At 35.0% G+C, this 19,979-nt stretch overlaps 1 protein-coding gene across 1 annotated transcript in view; it reads right to left on the bottom strand.

Annotated features, from left to right (window-relative positions):
• Positions 1–651: 651 nt before the first annotated feature.
• The window catches only part of LOC134502269 (teneurin-3-like), a 57,729-nt gene continuing 38,401 nt past the window's right edge, over positions 652–19,979 (bottom strand). Inside the window, exon 3 of the mRNA XM_063310504.1 lies at positions 652–1,463. Coding sequence (XP_063166574.1) covers positions 1,366–1,463 — 98 coding nt within the window. The 3' untranslated portion in view covers positions 652–1,365. The remainder of the gene's footprint in view (positions 1,464–19,979) is intronic.

Below are 19,979 nucleotides of genomic sequence, written 5' to 3' on the forward strand. Positions count from 1 at the left end.
GGGCCGACCGAGGGCAAGGTAGATGGATGATATTCTAGAAGTGACAGACTTGTCCCTGGGGGAGCTGGGGGTGTTGACGACCAACAGGAAGTTCTGGCGTGGGCTGGTCCATGAAGTCATGAAGAGTCGGAAGCGACTAAACGAATAAACAACAAGGAATAAGGTTATTTCAAACTGCAATATGTGATCTCTGATACCTTGTGAACTCCCTGGCCATATCTCAACACTGTCTAAATCTCAAGCTGACCCTGGCCTGGTCAATACCGTAAAATGTTTTACATTTTTAGTGGATTTTGTACTTAATAGAATTACTGTTTCTTCTGCCTTTAAATAGTCAAATGAATATATGGATATGGAAGTGGAGTGACTATCAAGTTTAGTTACACACAAACATGTTAAGTCTCAGAAAAAGACTTCATTTCACAGAAATACTGAGGCTGCCCCCCAAAATATTTTTGAGTATCCTTCACAAAATTAACATTACAATTCAAAAAGGAAAAAATAATTTCTATGCATATTATTTTATAAAATTTGATCCTATAGAAGCTTGTATACAAAAGGATATACCAAACAGTATCAAGAAATGCCATTTGGCTGTAACACATACATTAGATTATCTCAACGGTAGTTTAAATACTATACTGGCAATATTATTGTGTCTTTTAAGTTGCAATCATATGGGCTAAATGCCATCCCCAATTCCAGGAGTGGGGTACATTGTTGAGACTTTTTTTTCCCCTTTTCAGGGAACCAGAGAAATTTGAAGGCAAACTACTCTAATTTCTACTTTTGTTCCCCCACCCAAAAAGAGCCTAAATTCACTGTTTTGGGGTTTGGGGGCTGGGTGTTAACAATGGAATAACTGTTTGTCTCCCAGACATTTACTGCTATCATATTTATGTTATTTTTTAAAGAAATAAATAAAAATTATTTTGCTCCTGAATTTTGATGTTGAAATCATGCATTACTAAAATGTTGAAAACAGAACTGTTACTAGGTTCTAGAAAAAGTACAATAAATAAATACAGTAATACATTTCAAAATGTTGCTATGTGTTGCATATGTTATCTAAGTCGGTATCAGACATGGTATTAGCTTTGAAGGATGTTGATCAGGAAGTCAAAATATAACGAATTCCTAATCTTATATTCTAGCACTGTACTTTAGAACACACTTATCTCTCACTGGCATACTTTCCTAGCAAGACAATTCAGACAATATTTCCTTGTTGTACAAATTATATTTCATTGTACGTTTAAGTGTCAAAACCCAATTTTATCATAAAGATAATATAAGGTTACTGAATTGTAATAAACGTGTGAAGCAGCATTTTACTGTCATTTATTTATATCATTATCTTTATTCTTATTTACTTGTATTTTCGTGGCATTCAGTATCTCCAATCAGGATTAGATCCTCATCATGATATGCAGTATTCCAACATAGGGTGGACTGAGCAGTGCCTGTTGAGAAAATCATAACATCAAAGTTGCATTTAGAGGGACTGAACCTTCCTGGAAATTGAAGGCATTTTAAAAGTGGCAAAGAATACCCAGTGTCTTACGACATACTTCCAAAACACTTCAAGACATAGCTATAATCCCAAATTTCACTTATTCCATAATATGTGAACACAGTGTTATGAAATTTAGTCTAATACACTTGATTCTGATATGAACAGGAAAAAATATACATTTGATATACAGCATATTTTCTGTGTTGTCAGAACTATTAAATAAAAAGATTCGCTACTATAAAATATATCCCAGAGCTAACAAGAAGTTACATTAGTAAGAGATTTTCTAAATAAGTGCACAATATTTTATTAATTGCAAATATACTAATTCCCATACCTCATAATATTGGGAAGATTATCTTTCAAGAATAGAAAAACCTGTAGTTAACTTCAACATGCAAAATAAATCCTTGCCTATGTTTAAATACAGTTGTAAAATTACCTTCAAATGATTAAACACAGTTTTATCAAAATACTTAAAGTTGGCAGGGAAATACTGTATATGTCCAATTCGCTGCTCCTCTCAAACATGCAACAAGACCTGGAGAGTGTTCAAGTAATATCAGATGGTGGTTCCTAATTGTCAGGTGATTCATAAGAAACACTGTCTTCTTAAAATGTTGGAAACTACCATTATTTAATTTCTTTAGCGTATTCAAGATCCTCATCTCCCACCAGTTCAGCATCCATCACTACTCTTCTAGCTTATACCTGCTTGCTTGAGAACTTCTCTAAAATGTCCCAAGTTGCATTTCAGAATACATTTCTTATCCACTGAATCCTAGCCAGGAACCAACAATTTTGGCTAGCTTACTTCCAACCACATGCTTTGGAATGTTCAAAATGCTCCAAAGAGTATGTTATTTATTATAAAATAATAAATATTATTTATGATTTTATTGAATTTTAAACTGTTTAATTGTGAACCGTCCAGAGTCCCCCGTATGAAGGAGATGGGCGGTGATAAAAATATGATAAATAAATAAATGTGTCTAATATGCTTATTTCAATAAATTAAATTGAAACTATGTTGCCATGAAAGAGAAGATCATTTTAACCTAGAGTATGATGTGCATGATGACATTTCACAAATAACATAAATTACACCATTTGCATAATGACATCATCACATAAATCATACAAATAATGACATCATTATGAAAATTGTAAGAACAATGTGGTACACTGCATGCAAAATCTCTCGCATCAAAGTCTGGTAAACTGAGGTTGCGCTGTTTCTTATACACTCTTTATAAGGTTTTTAAATTAGTTGTGGATCCATTACAAACATGCTATCCATTAATATTTTGTTGAATTTTTTTTTAATGATAAATGTCTCCATCTGCTTTAAAGGTGTTGAAAACTAATTAAGTATGCCAACCAGTCACAAATCAAATCAAATCTTTATTCCAGTCATAGAGCAGCACAAGGAAGATGAGGTTCAGTAATTAAAAAAGCATAAACAATACATCAAAAGTAAAAATAAAGTTCTAAATCTAAAAAAAATATGAAAAACTAGATGCCAAAGATATATGAAAACACACACACACACATGGACACAGAGCAAGAATCTAAAAGAAGGGGTAGGAGCATTAGATGGGTAGAGGGGAGCATAAAAGATTAGTATGTTGTGGAAGGCTATCAAGTTACAAAGCACTCTAATATGGTGAATTAGGTGCTCATTAAATCTAGTTCATAGTACAAGTCATAATCTGATGAATTTTGAGGGTTGCTGTACAGAATCTGGCAAGATTGTATGTTGTAGCAGGGTTGGTAAGGGACGCGGTGGCGCTGCGGGTTAAACCGCTGAGCTGTCAATCGGAAGGTCGGCGGTTCGAAACCGCACGGCGGGGTGAGCTCCCGTTGCTCGTCCCAGCTCCTGCTCACCTAGCAGTTCAAAAACATGCAAATGTGAGTAGATCAATAGATACCGCTTCGGCAGGAAAGTAACGGCGTTCCGAGTCGTCATGCTGGCCACATGACCCGGAAGTGTCTATGACAATGCCGGCTCCAAGGCTTAGAAACGGAGATGAACACCGCCCCCTAGAGTCGGACACGACTGGACTTTACGTCAAGGGAAACCTTTACCTTTACCTTTAGCAGGGTTGGTATCTGAAAGCAACAGGTTGGTGTAAAATTGGCCTGTCTGCCCTGGGTGTCTATGCAATAATAGTGAGAGGAAGCGAGTACAAATGTCTCTGTAGTACAGACACTGGAAAAACGCATGCTCTATTGTTTTTGTGCATCCAGAGTCACAGGGGCATTGTCTCTCCGGGTAAGTAATCTTCCTTTATTGGCCTTCAAGGATACCTGAGGGGAAGGCATACCAGAATAAAGGCCCTTCTGTGCTTAGGTACTTTTAGTTAGGTATGCTATAGGGGAGGCAGAGTAACTATTGGATTCACTGGCAATAAAGTTTGGGGTCCTGGCTAGGTCCAATTGATGCTCTCTGTCTGCTACATGCTGTTTAGTAAATGCCTTGACTTTATCATGTCCAATGCTGTGTAGAAGATCTGGAGAGAAGCCCAAGGTTGAGATTTTAGTTGCCACTTCCTCTTTCCATGTGGATTGAAAATCACTTACAGTTAATGGGGCAAGGCCAGGTGGAAAAAAAGATAGCTTGAGCCAATAGTTGGGTATGGTTACTCACACTCTAGCCTCCACTTTCATGAAGTCTGTGTTTAGTCACAGGGTGGCATTAGAGACACAATTAGGGATCTGAACGGTTGAGCTTAAAAATTTGGATTGTACAAGTTCCAACGTTGCAAGAGTGGAGAAGGGGCTTAGCTGGGCACCACAGAGAAGTTGTATTATTATTTGGCTTAAAATAATTTGAGAACTGCAGGTATGTAGTAGCCACCTTTTGTCTTAAGGACTTTAAGGATGGTAGATGAGCTCCTCTGTGTATTTTCAGCAATGTAATCCCCGTTGGCTTTCCTACTGCTAGCAAAACAAAGGACTACCCCCAGGTATTTGAAACAGGAGACCTGCTCAATCTTGTAGCCACCTATGCTCCAAGAATGGCTCTTGGGTACCAGTCACAAACCTCTCTATATTTAATGCCTTTAGAAGTAATATTTATCTTCAATTTAGAAGATTTCTGGATGTACTTCTTAGTGATTTATTAATAAAAAAGCTGCTCAACCAAAACAATGTTAGTGATATTTTTATATATGGGATACTATTCAGACTGCAATCATAAGAAAATAAATGAAAAGTTAGATAGCAATAAACTATAATTTCTAGATTATAAATTTTGGAAATATAACAGTGCAACAAATATCAGGTAATAAACATAATGTTATGAATGCAAGAACTAATTTCTAGTCCACAAGTACCTGTAGTAAGGAAAACAATTTTAACTTAAAGTCAAACATACAGCCAATATCAGCTAAGAAGTGGGAGAGGTTAAATACAAACTTCTTAGGTCATGCGTTTTTAAACCATGCAATCACTTGTATACTCAGAAGTACCATTTAGTGATGACAACATAAAATTGCAATTTATCTAAATTGTCTGTTATTTAACCATTACAAAAGAAATACTGTTTGATCTAATATAGTTGACACCTTACCAGAACTGTGTTTGTTTTCCTTAATTCCTACTAATTTCCCAATTTCATCCATACATATTTTTTACAGCTAAACAATAATTTTATTTTTGTATTATTCCTAGTGTTCTCATTTCCTGAACTGGCATCTCTAATCCTTCTCATGTGTAATCTCAAGGAACAATCTTAGCCAGGCAACAACAGATGTGGATGATGCACTCTTAAGCCATAATATTAAACTGGCAGCTGCAATGAATTGTTATAATTGGAAACAAAAACACTGATTTATTGGAATATCTACTTGAGTTAAGGAGTGGGGGCTATACACACTTGTTTCAGGTGATTTAATTTAGTGACTTTGGTGGAATTTCACTCTCTAAGCTTAGCCTCATTGTGTTTGAATATTATAATTAGCCATAATGTCATCCATGCCTAGATATTGGCATCCTAAGGATTTGGGATCATTTTATCTAACAAAGCTTCACAAATTACCAAATCAGATCTGTGATAAATCTCCATACAGTGACCTCTTAATAACAGTCTCTTCAGTGTTAGACTGTTAGATATACATGAAAAGGGATATACATATAAATCAGAGCATGAGGCAAAAAAATATAAAGAAATGTGAACACAATAATGCACTCACTTAATTGCTTTCTTCAGTTGGAAAGTAATGAACCATCATGAAAAGTTGCCATTTACGGTCTTATCTGCCATCCCACCTGAGTGGCCAATACTCTAGAACAGCAAAAATGCTATAGTCTTGATTTAATGCAAATCCTGGTCAAATTGTGTACTGCATATTTGGTTGGGGAAGCACTATACGCTTTGTCTGTTTTTTAGTACTCTACAAGATTTCTATGGCAATGAAAAGGATTTCAAACCAGAACACTTCAGAAAGATGCAATCATGACCAACGTGTATTCCATACAATGTTGCTTTCTATTCGTATTTATTAAAAAAATGTTTTCAGACTCTGTTTTTTTTATTTGCTCTGGTCAATACCAACTGAATACTTTGTGAGGTACATAAAGGTAGTACATAAATTATGCATAATAGGAACCTCCAAATAAACTTTTTAGAAATAACTCTAAGTGGTTGATTTTACTTAGTGTTTAATATTTGTGTGAGCTGCAGATTGAAAAATGTAGCATATCTACTAATCTGCAATACCTGACAAATTTAATCTTAAGTAAAAATAGTGCACCATATAAATATACTGAAGTTTAGAGAAAAGTAACTTGCATTTAAAAATGAAGTCTGCTCAGACTTATTGTTGTTTATTCATTCAGTCGCTTCCGGCTCTTTGTGACTTCATGGACCAGTCCACGCCAGAGCTTCCTGTCAGTCGTCAACACACCCTGCTCCCCCAGGGACGAGTCCATCACCTCTAGGATATAATCTATCCATCTTGTCCTTGGTCGGCCCCTCTTCCTTTTGCCTTCCACTCTCCCTAGCATCAGCATCTTCTCCAGGGTGTCCTGTCTTATTATGCGGCCAAAGTATTTCAGTGTTGCCTTTAATATCGTTCCCTCAAGTGAGCAGTCTGTCTTTATTTCCTGGAGTATGGACTGGTTTGATCTTCTTGCAGTCCAAGGCACTCTCAGAATTTTCCTCCAACACCATCAGACTTATTACAATTCACAAAATATTTATCCAGCTTTTAGCAGTGGCTTCTGGATGGTATGTTTAAATTAAACGGAGTTCAGTTTTGAAATGTACTGAATTCTTTGTACTGAACACTTTTCAAACACTAATGTACCTGCTAAATAGAGATTGCAAGTAGCAGGGAGATAATCTTATTAGACATTAGGACTGTTGCTTTTTAAATAAAAGCTGTTGTAACACAATCATTCATAGAAGTGGTTGTAGATTTAACTCCAAAAGGCATCCACTCATAATGTGAGATATAACTATTGCAAACAGATTAGAAAAATGGGCACAGTAGGGCCAGAAGTGAACATGCAGCATGCCACTTAGAAGACCAGGAAAGGGCTTTAAACAAGTTATGCCTGGATTTTGAAAGATGTAGTGACTTCAATGCTCCAAGCAGATGGTTTCATGATGTGCCGTTCTGAATGGTTTGCATGGGCCTAGAAACATAATATTATAAAATGTAATATATATTAATATATACTATATGTAAGTAGAAAACTGCCAAGCAAGTCCAACACAGTCATATTGTACATCTAAAGTAGAAACTTGTGAAAAATGAGAAAAGTGATAAAAGAAAAGTCTTTACAATTCTTATATATTACTCAAAACCACAATACTTAAGCACCTCTGTATGGGTAATGAGCACCAACAAAGCATTTACATTAAAAAAAAAATAGAAACCAAATGTCCACAAAATAAAATTAAGACAATACTGATTAAACAATGGACTTTTAAGAATGTATTTCCAAGAGCATTAAGACAAAATGTGGAGAATACCAGCAATCCAAGGGCCAGACTATATACATACCCAAAGATTGACTGTCTGGATAAAATGGGGCTGTTCAGATCCTTCAACAGATGTAAAATTGGAAGCTATATTGCAAACTGTTCTACAATACTAAGAACATTTTATGCCTGGATTGAAAATTGTTTTCCAAGCAGTTTGCTTTATAGATAGAAAAGTAGGTTTAAAAATTAATAAATAAAATGCAGTAAGGACAGCAGAGATTTAGGGAAGGCTGTTTGTCTATTCAGGATGTGTAGAAACCAATGTCCCTGTCTTTTTTTGTGGGAAATAACTATCTTCTCTTATCCTACTTCTTCTAAATGGAAAATTACTAAATGAAAAATTACCTAGCCTTATCTTCTGCTAAATGGCAAAGTACAGGATAATCAAAGCCAAGCCAACCTCATGATCTGCTCCAACAAAAATGCTTAACAAGGATAATTTGGCCATCCCAAAGTTTCTCTGATAGGAAAAATTTCACTGGGAACAATAATTTTTACTTATTCATCTGAAGTTTCATGTGTGCAGTTAATTATTTAGGGGAGTTACAACAAAGATATGGGGCAAAGATTTCTAGAAGCTGTCTCCCAACTGGGATAATAGCCATAAAAAATAGCAAATGTGATTCACTAAAAATAAATGTACTACACACAAAGACAACATTCCAAACTAAATTCTGAATTAGTGGCAATTGAAGAAGAAAAGATATTGTTGGAAAGCTTAGTTAAATTTTTGAACAAATGAGCATCTGCAGTAAAAAGATAAAATCTATTTTTAGAGATCATTTGGAGCAAAACTGAAAATTTAACTGTCAATATAATTTCTCAAACCAATCAGTTATATTATCAAACTGTATCTGTGATAGTCATTGCAATTCAAAACAGGATTCCAAAGCTTAAAAGGGTATATAATAGGCTAGCTATAATATTCAGGGGACTGGAGATCCTCTATGAAGATAGACTTGGATTGAAAGCTAGTAGTCTAGAAAAAAAAATAATTTTATCCTATTGGAATGCATAGTCTTTCGATAAGATTAAATCATGGGAGATTGAAAAATTATTTGACACAGTGTCTGATTCACTCATAAGGGAGTGGAGGGAAGGGATGTAAAACCTATTCATTCTGAGCCATTGTTATGCAAGTTTTGGGGAGAGAGGAGTTGTTTAAATATCACTCTAATATATTTTTAGTGTATATGAAACTATGGAATTAACTGCCACAAAATGTACAGAAGATTGCCAGTTTGGACAAACTTATAAAAAGATCACTCTAATATCACTTGATTATATTTTTAGTGTATATGAAACTATGGAATTCACTGCCACAAGATATACAGAAGATTGCCAGTTTGCACAAGCTTATAAAAGATCTGTCAGACCCATGTAGCATAAATCTATCAGTGACCACTATTCAAGATGGCAATATACCTCCAGTATCAAAGACAACATGCTCTGAATACATCTGTTATATACCTGATTATGTTTTCTTCCCATTGTGGAACAGAATGCTGATTACAGGCTTTCATCCTGATAATCAAAATAGCTCTTCTTTTCTTAAAGCCTAGAAAGCAATACATTTGTCCATCTTTAAAACACTTTAATGGCTTTTTGGAAATGTGGAGAAATCCAACAGAGGGTGAAAAAACAAACATGTTAAACCACTAGTCAAAATATAAAGGTATGAATACAAAGGCAAGCAAGAAGTACTGAGGCATTTTTAACTTAGGAAATGGGAAACATAGGAAGGTTTCTAAGCTATGCACATTTCAGATATCATATACTACTAATAAAAATCATGTAAGCAGATACTAAGCTTAATTGAAGAACTCAAAAGCTAAAGCAGTTAATTGAAATTTCACCATCATGTGACCATTGTCTTTGATAATAGACTTTAAGCTGATTGTGTTTATTTTATATGTAATACTATTGCTCCAAAAAACATTTTCTGATAATACTTTTGTTTTTGCAGTAATATTTAACCTGCAACCCCTTAGTTTTGCCTATACAAATCTATGTTAAAACTGTTTGGAAGAAAAAACCTTAATTGCAGTAATTGAATAGCAATTGCTGACTTGTTTTAAACTCCTTTTAAATATCATAATGATTAATATTTAAGTTTTCTTGACTGGAGAATTCTAACATATAGTATATCTCAAAATATTTTCCTCCCAAATGCTGATGGTATGTTTATACCATCAATAAAGCTTACATTGTCGCATGGCCCAAGAAAATCTGCCTTTCTGAAAAGGGAAGATAGGGCATATATAACACAGTCGGTTACCCAAGGCTTAAAAAGTTGATTACTACTATATGGTTATGAGCTAGTAATAGTAATTCAAATGCCCCAAAACATTTCATAGACATTTTTTTTATAATTCTATGAAATAGGCTATATTATTTCCCCTACATTGTCTGTGGTGGGTAAACCTGAGAAAACAACTGGCTAAGTTTATGCATAAACAATATTACAAATGAGGAATTCCTGATTTGTAAATAAGCCTCTTGGTCCACTAGACTGTACCATATCAGCTTTCCTATCTCATTACATTGTTGAAAAGCAACTAATCAACATTCAAGATAATGAATGCTTCAATATATTACCAGAAATAAGCTCTCACTGTTGGCAGTGTTCATAATTACATTGGATTCTGGGAGTCCCTTTGTGTTTTCTATTATTATTCATTACAACTATTTTTATCTCATATTTCAGAATAAGCATCCTTTTGAAGTAGCTTTCAAGCAATAGGAAAATCATAAATAAAATTTAAAAAACATACAAATGGTCTGATACAGTTGGTGGTAATGGCCTGGGGAGTCGGAAGAAGGTCACTGCCTTCCCTTCTCTCTCATTCTTCCCCACCCTCTGTCTCCAGAGATCCTTCTCTTGTAGTGGTGGGTAGTTATGTCCTTGTAGGGAGTTTGGGTAGAAAGAGGGAAGAATCTTGATTCACTTTCATCACTCTTGTATTAAGAGAATCCATTTTTCCCAATATAATGAAACAGAGCAAAATTTTGAAAAAGATGCCTCATCTGATAATATGTGATTAAGGTAATAGCTCCCGAGAGCTGATCTGATTTCTTGATGGCAATGTGGACACATAAATATAGTTTTCACGACAGCAATATAGAAATGGTTTGCAATGTCTTCTTCTGTTTTCTTCTCCTATAGCCTGTAGCCCTGGAATGTTCTAGTGGTCTTCCTTAAAAATACTAAGTCTGACCCTCCTGAGTATAGGGGATTGGCCAAGGATGGCTAGGTGCTATCACTTGCTTTAGACTAATGCGAAAGACTACTGCATGAAAGAGCTCAATGTTCATGCAGTACACTGCATTTAAAACACACATACATATTTAAATCATATATGGTTAATTATGTCTCTATAACTGCATTCATATTATTACGGAAAGTTAGAATTCCCCAGAGTACTGACTTAAATGTGTAAACAGTTTAGATACGTAGCTCCTAAATTACTCTTGTTCGAGTTCTCCTGCCCTTATTTTTTAACAATGACAGGCAAATCAAGAATCTTGTCTTATTCTCCTTATCCCTGGCTTCTGATTACTAGCTTTTTGGGGAAAGAAAAGCAGGAACCTGGTTCACATATCATGGTACACAAACCATGGAAGGAGATGCAATTTATTTATCTACTCCTTTTGGCAGGAAGAGTGAAGCAGGAATGATCAATCAGTATGTACCATTATACTGATAATCCCAGAAGAATTCAGAAATCTTACTGTACCATGTGAAAGCACTCTCTGTTAAGAAATATTTTCCCCAATGTAGTACTCCATAATAACTGTTTCAGAAGAAATCAAATTACAAAATTAAGCAAAATATTAAACACTAAGATGAAGCTAGTAACAAGTTAAGCTTATTATTATGAACATTATGAAAAGGTAAACACTGAATTATTTGAAATAGAAAAAATTGAATAGATGTGGCAGGAAATATTTTATTTTATTTTATTTTCTATCCCACCTTTATTATTTTTATAAATAACTCAAAGCGGTGAACATACCTAATACTCCTTCCTCCTTCTCTTTTCCCCACAAGAACAACCCTATGAGGTGAGTTGGGCTGAGAGAAGTGACCGGCCCAAGGTCACCCAGCCGGCTTTCATGCCTAAGGCGGGACTAGAACTCTCAGTCTCCTGGTTTCTAGCCCAGCACCTTTACCACTAGACCAAATTGGCTCAAGAAGTCAATCTGGAACATGACTTTTTCAACAACTCTGATTCTGAAATGTACAAGAATTGTGAAACATCCCTTACAGAGTTCTCCAATTGCTTAAATTTTTGATCATTCATTTTAGAAAAGGCTCCACTGACAATCCTATTCATAAAAAAAGTTTGGTGCATTCATACATTTATTTTAGAAGTGTCAAATCAGGGATATAAATGAACATATTAATGTTGTTGTGAGATTATTTTTACAACATAATCAGTACAATTACTTTTGATGTTTTAGATACATAAAGTTCCTATATAAGCTTGAAAAACCTTCTAATGCCAACATGTGAAAAGTTAAAGGTCCCCTGTGCAAGCACCGAGTCATGTCTGACCCTATGGGGGGACGTTGCTTTTGTGACGTTTCCTTGGCAGACTATAGCGGAGTGGTTTGCCATTGCCTTCCCCAGTCGTCATCTTCCCCAGCAAGCTAGGGACTCATTTTACTGACCTTGGAAGGATGGAAGGCTGAATCGACCTGAGCCGGCTACCCGAGAATCCAGCTTCTGCTGGGATTGAACCCGGGTTGTGGGGAGTGTTTCGGTTGCAATACTGCTGCCTACCACTCTGTGCCACACGAGGCTCTCTAATGCCAACATAGTAGAGTTATATATTGAATTATTTGCCACCATTCAATATTTAATCCTGCAATAGAAATCACTGAAGGGACCAACAAAGATGAATAAATTGTGATCTCCAACTTGGAAAATGATATCCTTAAATATTTAAAGGCATGTAGTGATTCCCATGAATACTATTTCTATCACTCTTCTCACTTTGGGATTTGTAAATTTGATAGTTACATTAATGAAGTTCCTGAAGTGACAGAAGTTCCTGAAGTGACAGGGAATCCCATTCCTTATATTTTAACAGTAAGTTTGGTTCATTTGGTATAAATGAGATGAAAAACTTAAAACATTTTAAAGTAAAGTATTGGAACTCCACACAGCATATTTAGCAACTCTTCTCTTCTTAGCAACTCTTGCATGGTATTAGAAATGCAATATTGTTATTTATGAAGAACAGTAAGTTTACTGTATTACATGCAAAGAATTAAACAAGATGGTAGAATGTTATAGTCTACAATCCTATAAATAGTTACATAAATGAATTTTTGCATCTGTTTTTAGTACAGGTAATATAGGATGAATATCTGAGTTTGTACTGACCTCCTCAGGAAGGGTATCAGAACAAGTAAAGCAAAGTGAGGTAACAAAAGAAGGTATTCTAGCATATTTTGATAATTGTGCAGACCCTGATGGCGCTCTTCTGAGCATGTTTAAATAAATCAAATGTAAGCTTGCTGACATCCTAGCAAAATACATAAAATTTCCCTGAGATCAAGTTTTAATGCCATAGGACTGGAAGGCAGCCAATATGACAAATTTTTTTTAAAAAGGGATTCAAATTGAGATCTGGGAAATAATAAGGCACTATTGACATGGTGTACACTGTGCACCTAGATTTTCAAAAGGCTTTTGATAAAGTTTCTCATCAAAGGGTCCTGAATAACTTAGTGGTCATGGGATACAAGAACCTATCTTTAATGAATTGCTAACTGGACTAGAAGGATTAGAAGGTGAAATTAAAATTGCAGGGAGAAACATCAACAACCTCAAATACGTTGAAAGAAGGAAAATTTAAGCAATCTTTTGTCAAAGGTAAAAGAAGAGTGTGCAAAAGCCAGTCTCAAGTTCAGAAAAAAACCGCTAAATTATGTCAACAAGCAATGTCAACTCAGTGCAAATGTAAGTGGAAAAGAAGTTGAAGTAATGATGGACTTTATTTTTCCTAGGCCCAAAATTTCCCAGAGGTAGTCATGAAATAAGGGAGACATCTGGTATTTGGAAGAAAGACTGTGACACCTATAGACAAAATGTTAAAGGGCAGAGACATTACATAGACAACAAAGTTACATATGGCTTTCCCAGTTGTTACATGACTGTGAAATCAGGTTTAAAAGCAAGAGGAAAAAATGATGTCCTTTAACAATATTGCGGAAAATTTCACAACATATCATTCAATTCTAAGTGAAGTAAAACTCATTGGAAACAGTAATGATTAAATATTTTGGATATATAAATGTAAATGCAAGAATCACTGGAGAAGATCCTGATGTTTGGAACAATCAAAGGCAAGAAGAAAAAAGGCTGACAGAAGACAAGGTGACTAGATACTATCATGAAATAGAGGAAGGAACTGTGTTGAGACTGGTGTTTTTTAACTTCTTCATAAAAGATTTTGACTTTAAGGGTTAGCAGCGAGAGAACAGTGAACTAGCAGTTTGTAAATGATACCAAAGGGACTGCGAAGAGCCTTTTAAAACTAAGTGAATAGTTGGCCAAATAGCAAATTGAAATACGTGTAAGTGATGTATATTGGGACAAAATGCCTCTAACTTCATATACATACTGATTGAGTCTGGCATATCTGTAACTAACCAGGAAAAAGAACTTGGGAATCATAATGGATAGACTAATGAAGATGATGACTCTCATTTATGCATGAAAAGCCCCTACACACACACACACAATTTATCTAGTAACTTCATTGGTTTATTTTTTTTCTCCCTATTTATTTTCATTTAATAAATTTTAAAAATGAAGACACTATTCACTGTACAGCAGCTATGAAAATAATAAATTCCATGCTAGGAACATTTAGGAAAGAGACTGAAAATAAAACAATTAATGCTATAATACTCCTATAAAAATCTATGGTAAGTTCACATCAGGAATTCTGCTTGCCACATTTGAAAAATTTAACAGATCTTGAAAAAGTTCAAAAGAGGGCAATCAAAATGATCAGGACTTGATACTTTCCCTATGAAAAAGGCTAGTGTATTTGAGAATCTATCTTGGAAGAAAGGCAACTGAAGGGGAAAATAATCAAGGTGTAAAAAATCATTCATCAGAAGGGAGTGGACAAAGAGAATTATTTTCCCTCCCTCAAAACAAATGCTAGGACTAGCAGTCAGCCAGTTAAGCTGACAGAACAGACAAAAAAAAATTTCCTATTTTCAAAATAATAAAATAACCAGTGGAATTCAGTACCATAAAATGTGGTGATGATGGCCACCAATATGGATGACTTTAAAAGGTGACTGGATAAATTCATGGATAACTGATCTATTAAGGGCTACTGGTCTTGAATGCAGCATGGCTCCAAATATCAGTTGCAAAGAAACAGCAGCTGGACAGAGATAATTCCCAACGTTCTACCTATTAGCATCTACTTGGCAATTGTGGACAACAAAATGCTGGATTAAGATAGGCCTTGGTTTGACCTGGCAGGGATATTGTTATGTTCTTACATACCTGGGAGTATTTATTTAATCTATTGCAATCACCCATCAAACAAAATGCTGGACTAAGATAGGCCTTGGTTTGACCTGGCAGGGCTACTGTTATGTTCTTACATACTGGGAGTATTTATTTCATTTATTGCAATTGCCCATTTCACAGATTAAGTGCTCTGACATTGATGTTATTTACCATTGTACTGAAAGTTATTTGATAGTACTGCCATTATCCAATGTGTCTGACAACTATAAATCAGTATATCATGCAGGAAAAATTAAGTAGCAAATTGAGATTTCTAGGAGAAACTATACAATTGCCCTGGACTCCCCTCACTAGCCAACATGGGCACAGTGTTACTTTCCATATGACTGTTAATAAAGTAATAAGTTTCTTGCTGCCTTACTGTTTGTTTTTTTTAATCCATTCAGTTGTGTCCGATTCTTAGAGACTGCCTGTACAAGTCCCTGCAGTTTTCTTGGCAAACTTTTCAGAAGTGGTTTGCCACTGCCTCCTTTCTAGGGCTGAAAGAAAGTGACTGGCCCAAGGTCACCCAGGTGGTTTTGTGCCCAAGGTGGGACTAGAACTCACTGTCTCCCGGTTTCTAGCCTGGTGCCTTAACCACTACATCAAACTAGCTCTCCTTACTGGGTAAAACCAATTCATTAAAATAAGTAAAAGCCACTAAATCCCAGATTAGTTGATGTTTAACTTTGTAATCAAGTAAGCATTACCTAACACAAAAAAGAAAAATGTTGATAAAATATTTCAAATGTCTCATGTTTTCTTATAGAAAAACAAACCCATTATGAGAAAACCACACTGTGCAATACACTGCACATAAAAAACAGAAAAATGCCATCCTAATGTATGGCAGAATAAAACATTAAGAACAAGAATGAAGCATTATTGTATTGCATTTGTTCTCATAATTCTCTTTAAAATAAAATAATTCAGGATGATTAAAAACAAAACCCAACTCTCCTTAGCTGTCAAGGCTACAAAACCTTTCCACTAATGGTGTTTTCTCTCTACCATGAAAAATGGCTTAGAGAGCGCACTATACTCTGCTCTTTGTTTTCAATTTTATTCCTTTGTCTCCAGAGTTCACTATTACCCATACTTGCACACTTCTAATAATAGCAAAAATGAAAATGTAATTTGGAGCAGAAAATATAGCATTTAATGTTATTGATTTGAGATCTCTGTTGTATTTGTGCAAAAGCCACTTTTCAATATTATCTCAACCAATAGGATACATACTGAGTTTTGTTTTACGGTTTTTTGCATTACTAAACAAAAATTGCTTTGTTTAGACATGCAATTTTTTTAAAGTGGTTGAAAGCCACATTGGGAGAGGGTATCCTGCCGAAATAGCTATATTTTTAAAGACAAACCCTTCAGGTTTCTTAAACTATGGAAACAAGCAGGCTGAGTGTGCATATATTGAAGATGCTGATGTAGAAGTGGAACAACTCAAGGTGATACATGGGAACAGAAAGACTGCAGAAATTATCTCACAGCTAAGCTAACCTTAGCATTAAACAGAAAGATGTCCAAACTAATTGAATGAGAATAAAAATATTTTGTAGTAAACAACAATATGCTATTTAGTCATATGAAGGACATAATCCACAAATCCTTTTTCCTAACAGTAACCTTGATTGTCTGTGTTTTCCTGATAACCTCCTCAGACACAGAAAATTATAAATGAAGCAAGATTACTGTTAGGAAAAACGATTTGTCGATTATGTCCTTCATAAGACTAAAAAATGTATTCTCTACAAAACTGTTTTATTCTTCTGGTGCTCAGATCAGTTGACAAAAATAAATAAAATACGAAACTTACATACCCAGTTAAAAGCAGCAGCTAAAATCATTACTGATCAAATTTTAAAAAGTTGGCTGAATCAGGAGGAAATTCTTGGTTCTTTTAATATAGGCTGAGAGAACAGGAACTAAAGGCAAATCTTGAGATGGTGCATTTCATAGTTTGGGGACAAACATGAGAAGGTCATCTTCTGTGTGGCCTTTGAAACTAGGAGCATGTTTAAGAAAGCACCTTTTGCATATTTGCAAGGCCAGATAGGTTTACACTGAAATAGGCAAATCTTCAATTAGTTAGATAAGCAATTGAGGGGCATCCTACACTCATGGACTGATTAAAATCTCTTGCCACTTAGATTTTACTATATTCTTATTTTATTGTAATGTTATACTGAAATGGTTTTAAGTTTTAACTGCATTTTATTGCAAACCGGCCAGAGTCCCCCATGAGGGGGAGATGGGCGGTGAATAAATTTATAAATAAATAAAAAAATAAAAATTGAGGGATTTTCATTATTAAAGCCAATGCCTTGAACTGTGCCTGGAGAAGCAACTGACAACCAGTGCAACTGACAATGGGAATAGTATGTTCCTGGTACTGTGTATTAGTAGCAGCCCATTTCAGTTAAAGGTTCCAAACCCACTGTGTGGGTAATGTCAAGTAGAATACCTTGCAGTGGTCTGTGATGGAAAAAACACATGGGTAATTGTAGCCCTATCCATTCAGCACTCCTTACCACTGCTACTGATCTATGAGTTATATAGGAGTCTAAGAGCATTTCCAAGCTTCCAACTGGTAATGCAACCTCATCTAAAAGAAACTATATTCGAGTCCCAAGTTAGATTTTTTTTAATCAATGAACACAACTGTTTAAGTTATTCAAAGAGGCATGCTTTGCTTGTGCTTCTGCACACTGCAAAGCATCTTGCCTCAATAGTTTGCACAGATGTATTGGATTTCTATTGGCCAAAATAGTCAGTGAAGTAAATGTGTGTGATCACTTCCATATTTCTTGCTTCCTTGCTTTTATTTAAGATGTCAGTTGCAATGGATAACAATCTAGATCCATGACAGATCCACTGTACAGGAGAAGAGTTTTTAATCCTGTCTTTCCATTCTGCATTGGAGAAATGTAGAACAAGCCATATACACAAAGGGCAGAATAAAAGCAAACTGTTACCTGGAGCTTCGAGGCAAGGTTTAAAAACCATCTGATTGTTGTGTATGCTCTTATACCAAGTAACCTGTTAACTAACTAACCTTTCACTTAGATGGAACTTGTGTTCCACTGTTCCAGTCTACATTATTGTCCTACCCTATTATACTTAATTTTGGGCTTACTTTTTATTTTTCTTGTTCCCTGTGAGTCAAATGATCCTGAAGATTCAAACTGCTGTTTATATCACTAGTCCAACAAGAATGGGAGCTATGAAAAACAGAAATGACTGGCTTAAGGAAGTTAGGAGGCAAAGCCTATATGCCTTGAGCATAGTTCTACTCTCAAGATCTTCAGTTAAAGAATGCCAAGCAGAAAGGCTGGCAAATATGGAATCAATTGAGACTTTATGGCAATGTTTCTCAACCTCAACAACTTTAAGATTTGTGGACTTCAACTCCCAGAACTCCCCAGCCAGCCACGCCTCTGGGAGTTGAAGTCTTAAAGTTGCCGAGGTTGAGAAACACTGCTTTATGGAATCAACTCATTTAAGATCCTTACATGTAAAAGAATAACATTTTCATCTAAAATGGATTAGCTAAATAGATAAAAAATATTTTTACTTAAAATTTTTATCATATTACATTCTGACCATAAGCAAATTAAGTCTTGAGTAAACACAAAGGCCAAGCAATGTTTTGTTTTAAAATGAGGCATTTTCCTCTGAATTAAGCTGACCTCTCAAAGCTAAGTCTGTAATATCTAGGCTGTAAAAATCTGGATGACCACTAGTTGGCAGCAAACAATATGCTATTATTTAATGGTGATCCAGATTTTTGCAGCACAGATATGTCAGCCCTAAGGGACTTCAGCAACAAAGAGAGTTTATGGTTGCAAATCTATAGCTACATACATTTACTAGTAAATAATACTGAATAAAAATTGGCTTATTTTTAGTAGTAAAGAATTGAGTGTTTATTTTCTTAAACTAAATATCTCTAATATGTATGTACAATTTTCAATCATCATTACTGAAATTAAGCACAACAGAAACACAACTTCTAATAAACTATTTCATCATTATCTTCTAATATCTCAGCAGAACATAGCAAAATTCAAAGGCATTTAGCTATGAAAGTAAAATGTAAGTTAATCTGTTCTTTGGGGAACTGATTCAAGGATCATTTTAGATGTCACAGCATTTAATATTATTACCTATAATGATAATGAGAAATAATGTAAGATACTCATATAAATTTGTCCACAGTGCAAGGACGACATTCCCTATCAAACTAGAGACTATTTCTCTTCCCTTTCCAATTCTATTTCTATTAATTGGAATGTGTGTCTCATTTGTAGTATAGAATGTGATTAAACAAACTGTGGTTTAAAAAAATCTCTGTAAATGGCTATATTTTAAATTTCAAGACTGAAGTAACTGCCATCCACCATACAGAATTTTAAAGCAGCTATAGTTGGCATTACAGCAGGAATCACAGGTTTCAAAGTTGCTGCGTTTTCTTTTGAAATCAAATTTCCATTGGCTGGAAGCAGCTGCCTAATCTTTTTCTACATAAAATTTTAACGTGGCTCATTTTTCTAATCTCTTACCAAAAGAATCTGGCTTTTATAAATGTTTTTAAACATACATTTTTGAGAATTCTTTTTTCATACTGCAGGTAGAAAATGTAGTTGGCAGAAAAGATCAGTTTGTGGAAATACAAAACCAGTACTTTAATCTCTTTTCACTTCTTCAAAGCTGTCCTGCATCACATGTATCTATTTTAGCATATATAGTTTACAGTAATGTTACAGTCTAATTAACAATAATATATACCAAATAAAAGACTTTGGAGCTCATATGAATGTACATGCACAGACATACATGCAACAGAGTTGTGTGTTTTCATCATTTTTAAAATTGTAAGGAAGAAAATTATCTTGTTTTTTATAGATATATTC

Source organism: Candoia aspera, chromosome 8, assembly GCF_035149785.1.
Source record: "Candoia aspera isolate rCanAsp1 chromosome 8, rCanAsp1.hap2, whole genome shotgun sequence".
NCBI classification, from domain to species: domain Eukaryota; kingdom Metazoa; phylum Chordata; class Lepidosauria; order Squamata; family Boidae; genus Candoia; species Candoia aspera.